At 40.6% G+C, this 19,499-nt stretch overlaps 1 protein-coding gene across 17 annotated transcripts in view; it reads right to left on the reverse strand.

Annotated features, from left to right (window-relative positions):
• ank1a (ankyrin 1, erythrocytic a) overlaps positions 1 to 19,499 on the reverse strand; it is a 91,636-nt gene that overhangs the window by 35,620 nt on the left and 36,517 nt on the right. For 14 of the 17 annotated variants that reach the window (XM_039802970.1, XM_039802967.1, XM_039802973.1 and 11 more), the window contains one exon: positions 311 to 412. In XM_039802970.1, the coding sequence (XP_039658904.1) occupies positions 311 to 412 (102 nt within the window). Of the gene's footprint in view, positions 1 to 310; positions 413 to 6,377; positions 6,415 to 7,331; positions 7,524 to 19,499 lie in introns of those variants that run through there. The other 3 variants (XM_039802978.1, XM_039802979.1, XM_039802975.1) reach the window with 3 other exon arrangements.

The following is a 19,499-nucleotide window of genomic DNA, read 5'->3' on the forward strand; positions in this document are numbered from 1 at the left end:
TCCTTTTGCGATGACAAATTACTAATCATTTAACTGTTTGTAAATGTCATTTGCTAAATTGTGCTGCCTATTTCCATTCATACATTGCTGTTCTTTTTAAGATTATTTGTTGGGCTTTCTTGGCCTTTATTTGATAGGACAGTCAAAACAGGAAAAGGGGGAGAGAGGGGGGATGGCATGCAGCAAAGGGCTGTGGATCGAACTTGAAGTGCAGTGTAAATAAAAATCATTGGCTTACAGTTACATGAGCCTGCCAATCAGAAGCTATAGCTTCAACCAATTCAATCTAGGGAATGTGCAGCTCACTCACCTGATTGGCTGTGTTTATATTGATGCCATTTTTGATATGGTCCAGGGCCTTGTCCAGGTTGCCAGACCGGGCCGCTCGGAGAAAACTGTTGCCAGCATCTGCCTGCAAGCGTAACAGAGAAAGTGAAGGAGAGGAGGGGGATACGGGGTATAAGAGAAAGTGAGAGACACATAAAGTAGAGGAGTAGAGAGGGAAAATGGAGAGGGAGACAGAGTTTGATTAATATTTCTTTTTTTTTTTCATTTGAACGATTTTGAGATTTTGGACTGTGCAGTTTGACAATCTGCATCTTGTAATGTGTGTTTTAAGGGTGTGGTGAAGTACACAAACTCCTGGGCTCCACAAAACCTTTAAAACTTTGCCCAAAAATCTGTCCTCTCCCCTCAGGTAATAGGGCAACTGTGATAATACTGACAGCTACTGGAGTGTCCGTTGTGCCCAGCAGACTGTTGGCTCTTTGTCTGGACTCTGAGTTTATGTGTGTGTGAATGAAAGAGAGAAATAGACACAAGGTGAATGGAGAAAGGGGAGAGAGGGAGGGAGGGAGGGAGAGAGAAAGAGAGAGAGAGCGTTTGGCAAGTCCCGACTCACGGGCCGGTACATGGCACGTCTAGTGTTTTTGTCTGTGTTTTGTTTGTGTATGGGGGCTTCATGCCTCTCCCAGGCAGGCAGGGGTGCTGCTGAAACAGGATCACTCATGCGGCACAGGGGAGAGTGAGGGAGAGGAGAAGCGGCAGCGACTGAGGGAGAACCACTGTGAAAAGCTGGACTGCGGCAAACCCTGCACTTTTTCCATTTCATTTACATAATCTACTCTCTCCCCTTGCCCATCCCCTCCCTACATCATCCCCTTTCTCTATCTAAACAGCTGTCTCAACATTGCTGGTCAGGAAAATCATCAGCCGTCCAATCATTCAGTGTAAGTTTTCACACAAATGCAGATAATATATTAATGTATAAACCTCATTTTCTGATCCAAAAGGAGATCACCAAATACTGCCATCTCACACACACACACACACACACACACACACACACACACACACACACACACACACACACACACACACACACACACACACACACCAGCTCTTCTCAACTTCATAACATAGTGCTTTAAGCTGTGTTGTCTATTGTTGTGACAAGGTTTTTGGCCCTTTTTTGACAAAGATGGAGTGAGCTTGAGTATAAAAAGAGAAAGGAGCCACATGCCTGAAGTTGAGGCATAGCAACAAATGACACAACACACCCTCAGCATGACACCAATGGCACAGCGCTGTCCAAAATAAGAGGTAATTTTTAAAATAAGGTAGGTTGGATGATGGAACAGAAAACTTTAAAAAGGAAAAGTTGCTTCCAGCTGATTGAAGTAGCAAATCCGTAACGGACAGTCTTCTTGTTCCTCATATCTGGTATGGAAATAAAATGTATGCAATGACAAAGTTTCTACTTATCAGATGAACTTCCTACAGTTTGCAGCACCCTGTGTGTAACGTCATAAATACTGGGCTTTTGTGTGATTACACTGCTATTCAGATAATCTATATGATAGTTAGATAATTACTTACATAAAGTAAACACTCAAAACAAGTCTTTAAACTTTATACTGTCTCTAGTGTGGTCGGTTCAGTGTCTCAGTTTTATACTCACAGTTGCCAAGCTGTCTTGGTAAGCCATGTTCTCCCTCTTCCTACTCTCTTACTCCCATAAGACTCTTACTTTGAAGAAAACCCACAAACCTCCTCCCTTTGCAGCAACAAAATGACACACACACACACACACACACACAACAAAATATTGATGAATGTGAACCCTAACCCTATGAATCTGATTCATGACTGCATAGTAAGTTCTATAATTAAAAACACTTTCTCACTGTTAAACTTTGAGATATTGTGCATATACATAGGTATATATAGGGAAAAAAGAAATGTAAATCTTCAAAAGGAAAACCTGACAATTTTTTATTCTTTTATACAGGTATATACTGCCCACACAGCAACACTTTCTCACTGTTAAACTTTGAGATATTGTGCATATACATAGGTATAGATAGGGAAAAAAAGAAGTGTAAATTGTCAAAAGGAAGACCTGACAATTTTGTATTCTTTTATACAGGTATATACTGCCCACACAGCAACTATACACAATGTAGTGGAGTGCAGATTGTTTGCAGACTCTGCCATGGTGACACAAGAAAAATCCTTTCATCAAAGTAGGAGCAAATACAGCTGATGCAAAGACACACACAACCTAACACAATATACATGGTCCCACAGCAAATGGTTGCATGGTAAAACCATGGTTACCCTGACTGAGGCCCCTCTGGTGGATGTCCACCCTCCAGAATCAGTTCACTGCCCCCCAGAAACACCCTGCTGAAGTTTACAAGACTACAGAGAATCCCCCAGAAAGACTCAAGCTAGATGTTGATGGTTACAGCAAATTTACTTTCCAGGGGGTCAGGACTGCATGTTTCTATGTGCTTGCGTCAAGAAGTGAGTGTGTGGTATGGTGAGATAAAGATGCAGTGGAACCGCACCCATCCACTAACTTAGAAATAAACAGGTACAGTGCACATGCATATACCAGAGGAAACACACATATAAGGAGCCGACTGAACATGTTCTGTGGTAATTCCTCTGCTGCGTCTTGCTAGATAATTTAGATCAATGTGTCCCTGTCTGATTATTCCCATAGAGAGCAGACAAGCCACGGGGCTCTGGGCCTAAGCAGAAAATGAGCAAGCACATTAATCATACCGTTTGGAGCAACAAAATCAGACAATAACCTGTTCAGCAGCTCCACGGTTAACATTAGGGATATCAACACACTGTCACGCAACGTGCCTGTCCTCAGGCTAAGACAGCGCAAGGCTCCTCATAATGAAGCCAAAAATTACCAAGTCAAATTATTCCCCTATCTCATCACAGAAAATCCTCTGCCCTGAACTCCCCATATCCCTGTCTTTATCTCAGCTTTTCTTTCCTGTTGCCTTCCATCCTTCTCTATTCCTTTGCTTCTTACGTCTCTCTCTCTCTCTCTCCCTCCCTTTCTCCCTCTCTCTCCCCCTCTTCTGCTGGTGCTGCAGCAGACAGAATGACATCACCCCCTCGCTGGTGGACTGCAGTGTTCGAACAACTCAATATATGTGTGCGTATGTATGCACGAGGAGGCATGTCTGAGATCAACATCCCAGCCACAGAGATCATCTGCAACTGACAACTAGATCTAAAGAATCGTCATTTTCACAAAAGATCGATTGTGTGTGTGTTTGTGACGATTCTGAATGGAATCAGATTGAATGTGTGTGTGTGTGTGTGTGTGTGTGTGTGTGTGTGTGTGTGTGTGTGTGTGTAAGGGTAAGAAATAAACGTGAAGCATGAATGGGAAAGTAGGAAGACTCAAGGTCTTCAAACTGTGTTTATGATGTAATTGTAAAGATCAGGATTTGAGAACTTGCTGTTATGTGTCCACAGTGGGATTGAAAATGGCTGTTACAACGTTGGGATGATATCTCTCCATCTGAAGTAAATCTTTGTGTAAACTGTTGCCCTTCTCTCTTTGCAGTTGCTGCATTTACACTGTTGCAGGATTACAGATACTGTCTCGCTGTATTGGAATCACAGTAACCAGCATTCAGAGCATTCATTTAACTATTTCTATCATTATGATTTAGGAAAGGATGCTGTCTACCACTACTAACTGCAAAGGCAATGAGCTACCATTCCTAGCTCAATTAATTGTTGAAAACAGAAAACTTGTGAAACAAAATAAGCAGAATTTTGTGTAATATATATATATATATATATATATATATATATATATATATATATATATATATATATATATATATATATATATATATATATATATATATATATATATGTTTTCCATTCTAATCCCTTTAATCAGCTTTTGACCCATCAGTATGTCAGGTCCTTCCCAACAGTCTAGACAGGTTAGTCTACGTCTGAACAGGTCTCATTGTTACAGAAGAGAGAGCTAAGACCATTTGCTAATGCAATCCAGAGACAAATCCTGGAGCTCCTCCACTGAATGTCAAAGGGAGAATCTCTCTGCCAAAGATTCAGGGTGATTTCTCTTGGATATGGAACTATTATCTGCTCGAGAGAATCTCGGCATTTCTATTAAAATTAACATAAAATTCAAAATACACAGCCCCCACCCTCCCTCTCACACACACACACACACACACACACACACACACACACACACACACACACACACACACACACACACACATACACATTTGCAGACACAGCACCAGGTGCAAATCATAAATATTTTAAGTGCCACCACTGCTATTTGTACAGCCAGCAGAAAGGTGAAAACAAGGTGTCTACGTATGTTCAGCATGTCACAAGTCTAGCTTCACTTGCAGTAACTTCCTGAACTTTAAACAAATTTTGCACACACCACAAAACTCTGTATAACTATTTTTTCCCTGCTAAACTCAATATCTTGATGTATTTAAACAGTGGACAGTGTGATTGGACGATTTCTATACATTTTAGGGTAACACCGAACAGCGGATATGGAAATTACTGCAGAGTGCTTAAACAGCCATTTCATCACCCTATTTCTGCTGACTTGCATTTGTTCTAGAAATTGATTTTTTTCCCCCCTCTGTCCTTTTTTTCCCTCAGGCCTCCATCTCTGCCTTCATCTCTCAGGCTGCTTGAAGAGGTTGAGCAGGCAGCGCGCTGTTTCCGGCTACAGAGATGTAGTAAGTGTAGAATCAGTCAGACTGAGACCCGTGGGATCGCTCAGCTATGGACACATTTACAGGAAGCAAGCGAGCTAGGCACTGGGAAGAAACTGTTACATTACCCCACTCAATACCATCTGTCTGTATGTAAATCTGTCTGTCTGCTTCTATTCCCTGTATGTGGCGAAGCGTCTTGTCCCATTTTTACTATTTACTTTCTCACACTCCCAGCCTCCCCCTCTCTGTATCCCACTGTTTGTCCCTACCATACTCATTGATTGTCTCTTTATATCTGGCTCTGCTGCAGCCTCTGTGCCTGTAGATGAGATTGTCATGGTTAGTGTGATCTTTTGTGGGGGTGACAAAGAGGGTGAAAGCCATAGGGAGGAGATAGAGTTTGGAACCTATGCGGGATAGGCTCAAGTTATGGTAAACATCCTGTGTTTTACTGCACAGCAATTATACAGAATATAACCGTCTGAAGTGAGAGAAATAATATATAATATGTGAACTGGAAATCTGTAAAATTAAAGTCAAACAATGTAAACAAAATAACCATTAAAACTTCTCTGCACTTTGCATCTTATCTGCACTGTTAATTGAATTATGCTTGCAATGCACCTGCTTAAACAGCAACAACAAAAACAGTGAATGCTCAGAGGTGTTGGAAAGTGGTGGTGAAAAGTAACTGGGTACATTTATTCAAGCACTGCACTAAACTTTAGTAAACATTTGAAGTATTTTGCTTGAGTGTTTCTATTTTATGATAATTTACACTATTACGACACCACATTTTAGAGTTAAATATTGTTCTTGTTACTCAACTACATTTATTTGACAGCTATAGTGACTAGATTAGTAGTTAAGGATGCAAATACTTCCTCCACTACTTCTTATTCTCAGTTACACAAGGGTTGTTTGGCTGCTTAAATTGATCAGTGGCCAAGTTTTTTTTCCTTTTAGCCAGTTGGTCTGATTACTTGCAAATGTCTCATCTTTGGGAGGAACTAATGCTACAATTATGAAATACTGCAAAAAAAACACTACTGACAGCATTTTAAGATTGACTGCAGTTCAACCTCAGACAGATAAAGTATAAACACAATAGGCACATTTCTACAAGTTGTATCATCTCCTCTTCTATTTCCCAAGGTAAACAGTGGTTGACACAAAATTAAACATCCAGGCAGTAGCCCCTTGTGAGCATGCACCCTGTGTTGCCATTACCTCCGCTGGCTCAGTAGATTAAATCGTCTATAGTCTCCAGTGAAGCCACACTGAAAGAATCCCTTTAATTGACCCACTAATCACTTTACTGACCTCTAGTTTACTTACCACAGCTAATCCTGGTTGACATCATACAATCTGAACATCAAACAAATGAAGTCAAAAACAAGATTAAGGAGGTAAAACAGAACATGATACACACCCACACATATACGCACTTACACTAATCTTGGATGCACATGCATCACAACCCTCGAAGAAACTCCCAGGCAATCAAGCTCCCTCCCATGTTGTTCTCGGAGGCCAAGTCGAATGATTTTGATCAGCACAGGTTATGTTTAGGGCAGTAAGCAATGACATGCTATGTGTTTTTAATGCTCGCTCAATTCTTTAGAGCTTTGATTAAAACCATAATAAGTTAGTCACACGTTTCACAAGTGACAGATGTTTACATTTACATCTATGAGCTGGATCTCTTTCTCTCTCAATTTCTCATTTTTCTATGTCATTGTCATTACTATAGACAAGGACATATTCAGGACTGAAAACAAGAACACGCCTGTAAAGCAGAGCCAGGGAGAAGTCTCCAACGGTACATGTGGAAGGACGGACAGAACAAGAATGGTACTTATGAAACCGAGAGCAAGAGCACACACACAGGCATAGTTCTGAATAAAAAAGACTTGAAAAAAGAAAAAAAAAAAAAAAAAAAAAATAAATTTTTTTTTAAAAAAAAAAAAAAAAAAAAAAAAAAAGTATTAAAAAAGGAAAAAAAAAAAAAGAAAAAAAAAAAACCCCCCCTCTTTTTTTTTTGAAAAGAAAAAAAAAGGAAGCATTGTCAAGGTGCATAACATCTGAGAAAATGCAACAGAGGATTTGATGACAGACAAAAACATCGAGAGAAAAAAAAGAAAGCGATAAAATAAGAGTTGTAGAGAAGTGTACAGGTGGAAAGAGATCATTTAAAGGGGACGGAGAGAGGGACAGGGAAAGAGATGAAGGTAAAAGAAGATGAAGGAAGGTGAAGAGGAGACAGAGAGCAGCAGAGATGGTGGTACTCACTCCAAAAGTGACGGTCTTGACTGGCATGCCTGTTGGCCCTCCACTCTCTCTTTCTTACGTTTTCGGTTTCTCTCAAACACACAGCTGTCTTTTCTGTTGCCCCCTGCGAGTGCTGTGGTACAGGGCACGCAGACCCCCGTCCAACATAAACACGGACACACACACACACACACACACATATGCACACGCCCAGACACACACACTTGAGTAAGCATGGTGGGTGGAGAGACTGGGGAGGGTGGGGGTTGAGGGGATGGGGGGCCCAGGGGTTTATCTCTGGAGGAATGCTGCCTGTATCTAAAGACACACATTTCACACACAGCCCAAAACAAATGGGTGCCCCACAATCTCACCATGGGTTTCCTGCCTACATCCTGGCTCATTTTTGGCTACTTTTTTTTCTCCAATTTCTGACTTCTCTCTGTTGCTTTTTGCCTCAAATTCCCCCCCCCCCCTCCCCCCCCCCCCTTTCGTCTCCTTCTTCTATCCTCCATCACACCCGATGTTCTGCTCTACACCTCATCAATCCTGTCCATCTTTCACGTTTTGTTGCACCCCAAACACTCTGCGTCACCCAAACTTTATCCCTCCTTTCTCCTGTCCCTTCTTCCCCACACGTCACGCCCATCTCTGTGTCTCCTGTATGTTTTGTGACAGCCAAACAATCTTTTTTTTTTTCACGGACCAGACGATACCAGAATAGCGTAGAGTTACTGTGGAGAATGAGTGTGTTTCTTCAGAGCGGGTCTGTTTCAGTCTGTGAGGTGACTTACAGTGACAAAGCGAATGGCGAGGGAGGGGGGGTTCTGCCACCGCCCCGTGACAATGGGCCAGACACATGGGGTGGGGGGAGCACAGAGGGGCTAGCCTCTCAAAAGGCCCTGCCTCTTTTAATAAAGCGTCCGTCATTCCCTGCTTGAAAAGGCCTCCTTTTCTCTCCCTCTCCCCTCCTCTCTCCCTCTCCTGGCTAAATGCTGGGAAAAGCACATCGCTGCCAAAACCATGCAGAGAGATAAATGCTTGTAGGAGAGGGGAAGGAGGGGGCAATGTAGAAAGAAGGCTACGCACCTCTTAGTGCCACTGGACCGTGACCTGGGCAAAAACATCACGTGGGATGTTTCTCCTGTCCACAGTATTGGGTTTGAACAGTGATGAGAGCTCCACTGCCAAAGAATGTGGGGCAGGGGACTACGGACACTAATGTCCATGAAGACATGACAAATTATCCTGTGGTCTTCCACAAAAAGGGGACTGCAACTCTTCCCCTCTGGGGAGAAAACAGATAACTTATCAGGTCCTAACTGATAGGACTAAAGTGATGAAGAAGGATTTCTCTGGAGGTGTTTATCAAGCACCAATGACAAAGTCCCCTTGCACTCAAAAATATGTTTTGCTTATGGTAGCATGACTTGGATGTTTGAGCTTTGCTGTGCAAAATGATATATGTGTAGAGTTTAACACTAGAAGGCTGTTTCCACATTCATCTGTAGAAGCAGGAAAGTGCTCACCCTAAATCTGATTTTAACCCATGTATGTACTGTATGAGCATGATTTTGTAACTTGGCAGCAATTTGTGGTGAATATACAAGTTACAAAAGAGTGAAACTTTAAGTCTCCAATGCACTGAGAATGGACTTTTCAATGAAATAGGAGACAACTTGTGTCCAGTAGTTAAACTTTTGAAATTAAAATACTTTTACATTTATTTAGAGTAGATTTAGTAATTTTAACAAGGTAATTGAATGTATTGGAAAAACCTATTCAGAAATGATTATTCAAAGCAGAATATTGTATATGTCTGGAGGGGATCTTTAAGATGTGAAACCTAAAAAAAATGGCATCTGAGGCAAAACTCAAGAACATGTCACAGAGAAAGTCATTGGGCCAATGTGCAAAGATGCACTGTGGCAAACTTACAGGCAGGAGTTTCACTGACTGACTGAGGTTGCAGGTCATTATAAAGCATAGGCCACACTCCGGTTTTGTAACAGGGTTGATTTAGGTTTGGGACGGACATGCCCTCTGCACCCTGTGTCGAGCCCCTCTTGTTGGCAGGATAAAGGGCTACAGCTGTCCACGTGTGCTGCTAGTGGTGGTTTATTGCCCGTGTCCTGATGTCTCAAAAGGGGAGGAATCAACATAAACATTGATAGCTTGTCAGCAGTCTTTCTTCAACCTGTCACACTCTTTGCAGTTGTCTGGCACTAAATGAATGGTTTAAGACTGAAAAAATCTCATCCAACACCCCCATCACATGCTGCAATGCTTGTGTGTGGGAAGCCAGCTAGGGATAATGTCAATGTTGCTGCAATATTGACGCAGGTAGGTCAGTTTGACTGTTCAGTGGAGGTCAAGATAAGGGGGAGGGGACATGAAACTTATTGCATTGCATTTCACCCTGCTGAACAAGGTCCTCCAAAAGAAGTGGCTGGTGACATATGAATCATAGAAGGCTCATGGAGGTCTAGATACTCTCCAAGCCAACAGAGGGAGTAGTAGCTAAACAGCATCAGGGACTGGTAGTAAGACTAATTTGGAGTAAGAAAGACACACCCATTACAAAATGATTATTTATTCATATTTATAGCTGGTCTGGTTTACAAAAATAACCATGGTAGAAATAAAGCATAGGCTACTGTATGATTCTATGTGAGATTGTACTACCGAATGTCAATTTGGCATAACGGCCCTCTAGTGGCAGTGTGATTCTCTGCAGTATTAGCGTGCAACAGATTCAAAGAGGGTATGGGCTGGGTCAGGCAGATTACTGCAGCCCTAGCCCAAATCACACACACACACACAAACACACACACGCACACACACACACACACACCCTATGCTCCTCCTCACAAGCTACATTAAGCTTGCCTGGCCTCTGGACTGACAGAGGAGCGGCTTAACTCAGCATTAACAGCAGCGGGTGTAAAAACTGGCTTCCCTCTGCAGACAGATTACACATCATGTCAGAGCATGTGCACACATAGACATCAAAAGGGGCTTGAGCACCTGCCCTTTTTCTTCCTCATGAGAAAGTGCCCTTTTTTCTGGATGCATGTTTTTTGTTTGTTTTTATTAATAAATATTGCCTATATATATTCCTGTTTACACACAGCTTCCCTGTCCAACAAATGTATTTCTTGAATTAAAAAAATCAAAACAGAGAGAGGCAGGCAGGCAGAGAGGCTGACAGCTCCTACCCCAGAAGTTTTTTCTTGGCTTGTGTGGAGGTAAGTGGTGATGAACAAAAGACTAAGCAGCCAGTGCCTCAAGTGTACAGCTAATTAGCCGAAAGACATAACAAATAGTTAACTTCTGTCTTGCTAACATGCATGAGCTACTAGCTTATGTAATACGTTAGCTAAGGTTTAACTGAGGCATCATGGCTCTACAGTAGAGCTGGGCAATATATCGATATTATATCAGTATTGTGATATGAGACTAGATATCGTCTTAGATTTTGGATATCATAATATCGTAAATGGCTTAAGTGTTGTCTTTTCTTGGTTTTAAAGGCTACATTACAGTAAACTAATGTCAGTTTCTGAACTTACCAGACTGTTGTAACTGTTCTATTATTTGCCTTTACCCACTTAGTCACTATATGCACATTAACTGATGATTATTTATCAAAAATCTCATTTTGTAAATATGTTGTGAAAGCACCAATAGTCAACACTACAATACGTTATCGATATCGAGGTATTTGGTCAAAAATATCGTGATAGGCTAATGTACTGTACTTAATGGATACAGTACAGGTGAACAGCTACAGTAAAATCTTTTGAGATTTGTCAAAAAGATTTTTTGAAGTGTTTTTTTATTCCAATAACACTAAAAGATTTAAAACGATTTATTGCCATTTGCAAAATAAACAAAACTATGTCCCTCTCCTTGGTGCAGTCACTTATTCTAAATACATACTTGAAACTAGTAGCATAGAAAACATGCACATTGTGGAAGAGTTTCCCTTGCCGTTTGTGATTTTTTCCATAAGCCCCTGCCGCCCAAAATGTCTGTGCACGTCTCTGCATATTCTCATGCATAGAGCACATAAAGACACCTCAACAAATGCACATGCGCCTCAATGTGACAAAGCCAGACTGACCTGTGGAAGACAAAAACAGGGAGTTAGAAATACTCGACGAAAGAGGAGAGCAGAAAGGATGAAGGCAATAGAGAAGAATGACAGCAGCAATATGTCTGCACAGAGCCAGGCTGCCATTAATCTTCATAAGTAGAGAGGTATAGTAGAGAAGGGGAAATACAGAGTGAAGATGTGCAGGAGGAGAGAGAAAGAGCATAACTGAAGACAGAATCTGTCCTAACAACTCTCTATGTCTCCCTCTCTTGTTTTAACGCAGTATCTGAGCACTCAGAGAACACAGACCCAATCATTTAAAACAAAGGCTCTAACCATCAGTCACAACCGGGCTTGAGTCAGCAACAGACAGGATCCGAGCAGCCACCCTATAATTCAATAAGTCTGGTTAATAGACGCAGAGCTGAAGCGGCCCAAGTTCTCAGACTCTATTCAGACCTAATGTACTGTCCTGAAACTTTGAGATACAAACTCCACGAGGACTTGGAGTTCACCTGCCACAGTTCACACGACTCAGTTAAAGTGGGACATAATGCCATTCCATTAAAAGTCCCATGAGAATATAAATGTACTCTTAGGGATAAGTGCAGCAAAAAGAAAAATGTCACCCTGTTTCACTGTTAAAAATCATTTGTCTGTGATCTCTAATGGTAATGGCTTACAACGTTTTGTTTCATCCTCAATCAGCCTTCTTTTATTTCCATCAATTGACACAATTTCACAGATTCACTGACAATCCTCAGACGATGGTAGTGATAAGGGTAGCAATTTTGGAAACATTTTCCAGCACAGAAACAGTAAAGGTAGCACTCCTTAAACAAATTAACATTTACTTTGAGCTTGAGAAAACCAGTGGAGAAATAAGAGGAATTGTTTACACTGTAATTCTTGAATAGATCGGGTCATCTGTGCCGAATATGGAGACTAGAAAGAAACCCCTTCCCTTTGAATCTAAGGGACAAACTAAAAGCATCTTGGTGGTTGGTTTTCAAAAGGTGAAAAATGTTTTACTGTTAACTCTATTACAGCTGCACTGTAGATTACTGCCAAACTGATTTGGGATTTTTGTGGCCAATATAGATATTTGAAAGTTAAAGAATCAGATGACGATTAATCACTCAATAATAATTAACATAACACATTTTTTTATAAGCATTCATAAAATTAGTTTATTAACCTTTGTGTTGTCTTCCCATCGTCGATGCAACTTTTTCTGGGTCAACATTTAAAAACGAAAACTTTTTTTTCAACTGTTTGCGCGTCTTTTTCAACACATTGATGTTTTTGTCACTTTTTTCAATAATTTTCAATAATTTTTTCAAATGCTATGAAATAAAATAAAATACTGATAGTGAACTGATCATTTAATCTACTTGTGAAGAGCGTTGTATAGAACCATCCACATGTTGTTTTTTTACAATTTGGTTGAAAGAAACCCAAATTTCTGTTATAGAAACTTTTTGAAAGTGGGTCAAATTTGACCCAAGGACAACAGGAGGGTTAAATAAAGATAACGAGTGGGATATTTTACAGTTGAAAAATGAACTTGTCAAACATAATACGACCAGCAAGTTTTAAACTGTAACATCTCTAAAGATTTTAATTAGTATCAATAACAACTATAAACAAAACAACTTTAAAGAATTCCAGATTATATAACTTTATTTAAAAAATCTAAAACACCAAACTCAAGATCTATTTTCAACTACATTGTACAAACTGTACTAAACTATAATAAGCATTAAAGCAACTTAAAACCTGTAATTTGACCATTAAATAAACATAAAAAAGAGTTTTTTAACAATATTAATAATTTATTCTCCATTTACCATTAGTTGGTTCTGTACATATGACAAGCTAAGAGAAAACTTTTTTGTCAACAGATTGCGCTTCAATCAACTGCACTTGCACAATTGCACTTATTTATCAGCCCGCATGTATGCTGATAGAGATGAATCAATGATAGGCTAAAATATAGTATATATAATATCCTAAACTAACATCCCATTAGTAACTTTGTGGGTGACCCTATGTGGCACCCTATGAGTCCTTTGCCTTGCCTCTGATTGTATTGTTCTCAGTGCACTACATTTTAAATCTGTCAATATGTCCGTTTACAGTATGTCATTACCATTTATATCAGGACAGTGGCATTTCAAAATCATTTGTTTGGGCTTGCCTCAGTGCAGCCTTATTTCTCACCATAAAGAGCGGAAGCAGGCGAAGCAAACAGGCCTGGAATAAAAGAATGAAAGAAGAGATGGATGGCAAGAGCGAGAGGTACTCGGCACAGCTGACAGAAGGGACACAGTGGCAACTGTGCTGATAAAGAAATGTGCCTGGGGAGCTTCACTGAACGTGTGCCTCAGTGGATGTTCGTACAGTATCTTCTTCCACAGTCTTGTTGACAGTATGATGGCATCTTCATCTGCACAGCTTTGCTGAGTCAGACCCTGGTTTCTCTCTTACCTCCCACCCCTCTCTTACGCAGACCTTCCATCATCATGTTAGAGAATTCAATCTATGGCCAGCTTTTAATTTACAAATAAATACATACATGATGCTGTTTTTCATTTGAAGAGTTCATATCTGCTGCCTCAGGGGCCAGATGCTGAGCTGCCATGTGTATCTGAGATTGACGTGTTAATATAATAAATAATAAATATATACGCTATTAAGGGAGATGCTCTCATCAGTCACTGCAAGGGCAGTCAAAAGAGAGATACTAAAACCAACGGCAATTAATCCACTGCCTCCATCTGCCTACTTTAATGCTGCCTCACACACATACAGATTCAAACACACTCAAATAGGCACTCATCATGACCACTCAGTATGCGCCAACACACACATTCACCTACAGTGCAGTACATGCAGGTGCATAACACACACACTTACTCACATTCAACACACACATATGCAGCTCAGAGCAACCTTCCATTATGCAGGCGTACAGTTCAAGCAGCGTATACTCAAATGGAACAAGGTCGTGCAACCCGTCGTCCGACCATGTGAGGCAGCTAGGTTTGGGTATCGTTTGGTTTTTTTCCGATACCGGTGCTAAAACGATACTTTTAAAACGGTGCCTATTACATAAAGTACATGTTTAAAAAAAGAAAAAAGGAGCACAAAACGACAGTCGGCGACATTTAAGAACGGCTTGTTTATTGCTAAGGCCATATGGTGAAAATGTAATGATTAATTAGAAATGTAATAATAACTTATAACAATAACTTATTTCACCAGTAAATTGCTGGTAAACGACAAAAACAACCACTAGATGGAAAAAAAGGGTATTTTACAATAACTTTGAATGCACCACAAGGCTGGCGAGGCGAGTTTCAAGTGAACGCACCATCTGTGTTGTTTTTCCGGAAACGGCAGCTGCAGACTGTGACGTCTCGGTGTTGGAATCCTCTACAGTGAAATACAGTCACACAGTATAATGTAAGCTGTCAGCATTTTAACAGTGTTTAATCCAGCTGCTAGCTAACGGTAGGCTAACGGTACCTGCTGCCAAGTGTATTATGTTAACTAGCGTCACATGCAGCGATGCTTCTGTTGCCTATAACGTCCATTTCGGAGCATCAGAGGGCAGCGCTGGCATTTTAGTAGCACCGAAATGAGGCACCGAAATCCGTGTTACTATTCGGTCCGGTAGATACCGGTTGTTAAGGCACCGGTGCCATATAAGCACCGGGTTTCGGTACCCAACCCTAGAGGCAGCCCAGTTGTTTTCGGTTAAAAAATGAATACATAAAAGGGTGGTGTGAGAAGTTGGTCGTCATACCGAGGTGGTAAGATTATGAGTCAAAAGTTGGAAAAAGAGAGTCTGCAACTCAGTCCGAGCCTGAGGAAGTGAAGAAAAAAGACTTCCCATCAACCACTTTTTGGCAAACCAGACTTTAAAAAACAAAATTAACAGAATTTGGGTTGGTCCCACGTTTGCACGCCTAATAAGGGTTCAGGTGGAGGTGGGCCTAAAACTACTGATACATAAACTGATATTTTTGTCCATCATGTTTTATGTTGTCTCAACTCTTAACTCCTGGTTGTGGTGGGCTTTATGTTTGAGGTTTAATCATGGTGGGCTGCATGAAAATAAAAAACTATTATGCCATATTAAAAGGTGCTTAAATGCTCCGCAGGAAACCTGGATGTAGCCTTTAAAATTACAAAGTAAAAGCACGGTTTGATTGCCAAAATTAATCTGTAGCCTCCTTTAAGTGTTGCCAACAATAAAATTAAAGAAAGAAAAACACCAGCACTCACAGATAGGCTAAATAGTCTTCTTATTTATTGTGGGGAAAACGGAACGCGTTTCAGCTAGAAGCCATCAACAGCTCCTATTTAGCCTTGCCAGTGTTTAGTTTCTTTGATCCTTGCCACTACTGTGCGGCGCTGTGCTGCTACTTTCCATTACAATAATCAAATTAAAACATAACAATGACATAATATTACAGCTACATGAAGTATAAAATATGGTTTTCCACACAGACCATAACAGGAAAACCATAATTTATGCTGCAGCCGTGCAGGTTTAGCTCAGATAGAGAGAGTCTGTGAAACACTGAGCAGATCTGTCCTGACTATCGTTTAGTTTTTCTTCTTGATTTCGATCATACTCTTCATTCCCAGACAGCTTACCAGGTCTTCATCCCTGCTAATGCTGACCGGGTGGAAGAAGGCATGTCAGGAAATTTGTGGAGGACTTGGAACTGTGAACATTTTTACACCAACTACAAACTTGGCCAATCTTGGCAGGAAAGTAAGAATTAATGATTGTCCGTCGCAAAGGAGTTTTCTGAAGTTTTCAGACTTTCCGACCAGCACTTCTTTTGGAGTATACTTCAACCTTAACCATGCACTCTGCGCATTCCCCTAAAACACATGCACATGCATGCATGCATGCACATTGATTGTCGCTCAGTTTCTCTCTCTTTGTCACACAAAAACTCAAACTGATGATAACTAAGGTGCCGAAAATGCCAATAGAAAAGGAAAAACAAATGTCAAGTAAAAACTGTGGGTAAAATAACACAAGTCACAAACAAGATGTCTTGAAGACAAATAAGTTAAATTAATATAAGTGAAATAGAAGTATAAAAGTTTAGGAAGGGTCACAGGTGACAAAAGTAAAAAGGTTTAATCAGATTTTGAAAAGTGAAATAGTCAAGACATGGCTCCCTGACTCCTTGAAGCTAAACGAGAGGGAACAATGTATCTTCACATTGCTTTGAGACTAAATAATACAAACTATGTACACTTCTGTTTTGTTTGAACTGGTAATATATGTGTCATGATACAGTGACGTGTATGGCAGAAGCATCACATCTTTCATTTCAGCCTTATGATTATCATTTTTATGGGCCCCATTTATACTTGTACTAGTGTAAAATACCTTGTTCGAATTTGTAAAATATGCTGGTTCGCAGCACTTATAGTATCATAACTATGTTCAGTTACTGTTTATAAAGAAAATGCCACCTGCAATACACATGGATTCTTACTTAAAGTCTGAATTTTCAACTCAGTATAGTGCTGTTCTGTAGGTGTGGTCTGCATTTATAAAGCCATTAAGGTTATCGTTACTTTGGATGGCTCCATTGAAAGTATTCTTTGTAGGCCAGATTGTTCCCAGGAGGAGTCTCACTGTTGCAAAAACCTAGAAAAGATCAGTTCTTAATGGGTCAGCAAGACGAGGAGAATCCTGCTTGCCTGTCCTCTTCCTAAAGTTGGTATCTGGCCAACTGAGACATTATTACACGACTTCTGCAGTTTTGCACAATTGCAGTAACGCCTCCTCTACCTTTAATCTGAATTCTGTGAAGCTGGTATCAATAACCCTGGGACAAAAATGAGAGTTACAATATTTGAATACGCCATGGCCTTTCACATGTAAATTAAACTCTGCCCCCCTAGCCGAAACAAATTACAGCCAACTGCTGGTGGCTGGACATGAATGGGCTTCCTAATGTAGTCTGCATCTACAGTGAGCTGGGGAGCAGCTGGAAAAGAGAAACTGAGACGGGGGAGAATTTATGTGACAGTGCAGAGTGTGACAGTTTGCTTTTTTTTCATATTGAGTCTGCCATGCAGCCGCACTGTGACAAATGGGGCTTGGCTCCCTGAGCATCTGTCTCGGCAAGGGGGGGGGGGGAGGAGGGGGGGGGGGGGGGGGGGAAATACACACACAAACTAATTTATTTTGGGGGAAAGAAAGGGGCATTTAGGAAAAAAAGAGAAAAAAAAAAAAAGGGGGGGGAGGAGAAGAATAATATTCGCCCCCCCCTTTTTTTTTTGTGGGGGGGGGGGGGGGGCCTTTACACAGACCTCTGACATCTCACAATTCTGTCCTAAAGGAGGGGGTGGGGTTGGATGGGGAGTTTGATGAAGCGTTAGGTTTTGGTGTAAATTAAATTTGCCCTCAGGGAAAGAGTCATGGTTTGTGAGACAAGTTTGAGGGTTGGTGGGAGTTTTATAACACCAAGCTGCTGATTGAACAATCTGCATTATTCTGAACGCTTTTTTCCCCTCTTAGCGGGTTGAGAATAATAAAATTAAGCTGGAGTGAACTTTAAAAGAAAACTATGGTCTATTACTTTTATTTTCCTTGCTTCTACCATCTGATATGATGAGATCGTTTCCACCACATTCCTTGCTGAAATCTCAGAAAGCAGCAACTTGGCTAAAACTAGGTCCAGCAAGGTAACAAACACGAGCGGTCAGACAATCGGGATGTAAACAAACTCCCAGGTTTGTCAAATTTATTTGAAAGTGAAAACAAAGGCTTATGGTAAAATCATTACCCAAAGTGACAGTTACCAAACTCCAAGATGGCACCTGTTCATTTGACTGAAAAAAGTTCTCTATTCCTGGTTTGCTCGGCCCACAGACTTAACATTGGGATTTGGTCACGCACATAAAAAAATTCACTTTTGTAGGCTCTGCTAAAGTTTTACAAATATTTTAAAAAGAATAAAGAATACAAAGAGTATTAAGTGACTTTGGTCACAATAGGTATTTTCCTGTCAACGGTTTTACAGATGGCTCTTTTTAAATGCCAAAAATGTTTTTTTTGATTGTACAGGATATTTTAGTTGCAGTGCCGTGGTTGGCCCATGAAAAAGTAGGCAACAAGGCCGACTGGCGTCATCGTTAATTGTGCATGCAGTTATTCTGTGCAATGAGTGACAATTAGTGACTTGACTTTAGATAAATCAGGCTAAAACGTCAGCTTGTTTACGTCAGCTTGTTTACGTCAGCTTGTTTACGTCAGCTTGTTTACTTGTTTGTATGATGGTCTCGCCGTTCCTGTTTGCCGCATTTTCATAACTCATTAATTTCTTTGGTGTGTACAATGTTTTTCTGATAGATTGAATGGATGACTGGAGCTATAACAATAATTAAAAGTTGTAATAAACCTTAAAGCTTTCCTTTAAGATGCATGACTTGGGCAGTAAAGATAGGAGTTGAGGGCTGCTGGCAGAACGGGACACTATCACTCTCTAGGAAACACTAGTTGAGTAAGCAGACTTCCTGCTGCAGGGTTTAGTTTATGCTGCTGTGTTGGCTGAGCGCTAGTGAGGGGACCTGGGCTCTTCAGGACGATCTATCACTGCGCCACTCTCTCTGTCTCTGTACTCTGGGATGAAAGTGTTCATATGTTTCTGCTCCCAATTAACATTCACCATTCTCCTCCTGTATCCGCTGTATCCTATATTCCCTTTCTTCACTTCTTGTTATTTAAGAAATTTGCAAACCATCAGTGGTCCTACTTGGAAACTAGAAGAACATTAGACTGGGTCTACAGTCCCAGCTGCATTGAGTCTTTACTTCTAACGGGATGACGTATATAGTCCTAACTGAGCGATAAAGACAATCAAATAAAGATATCTTCTTTCACTCATTCACACAAAAGGTAAGAAAATTCAAAAGAAAAAAAGGAAAAATAAAATTGACCAATGCACACGCATTCATGAGCATCACAGAGGAAAAGTCAATACTCCATATTGTTGTGCGTAGAACTGCATATTACCTTCATTCTGTGTTAAATGTGTTCACCCAAT

The sequence above is a fragment of the Perca fluviatilis genome, chromosome 6 (assembly GCF_010015445.1).
Source record: "Perca fluviatilis chromosome 6, GENO_Pfluv_1.0, whole genome shotgun sequence".
Taxonomy (NCBI): domain Eukaryota; kingdom Metazoa; phylum Chordata; class Actinopteri; order Perciformes; family Percidae; genus Perca; species Perca fluviatilis.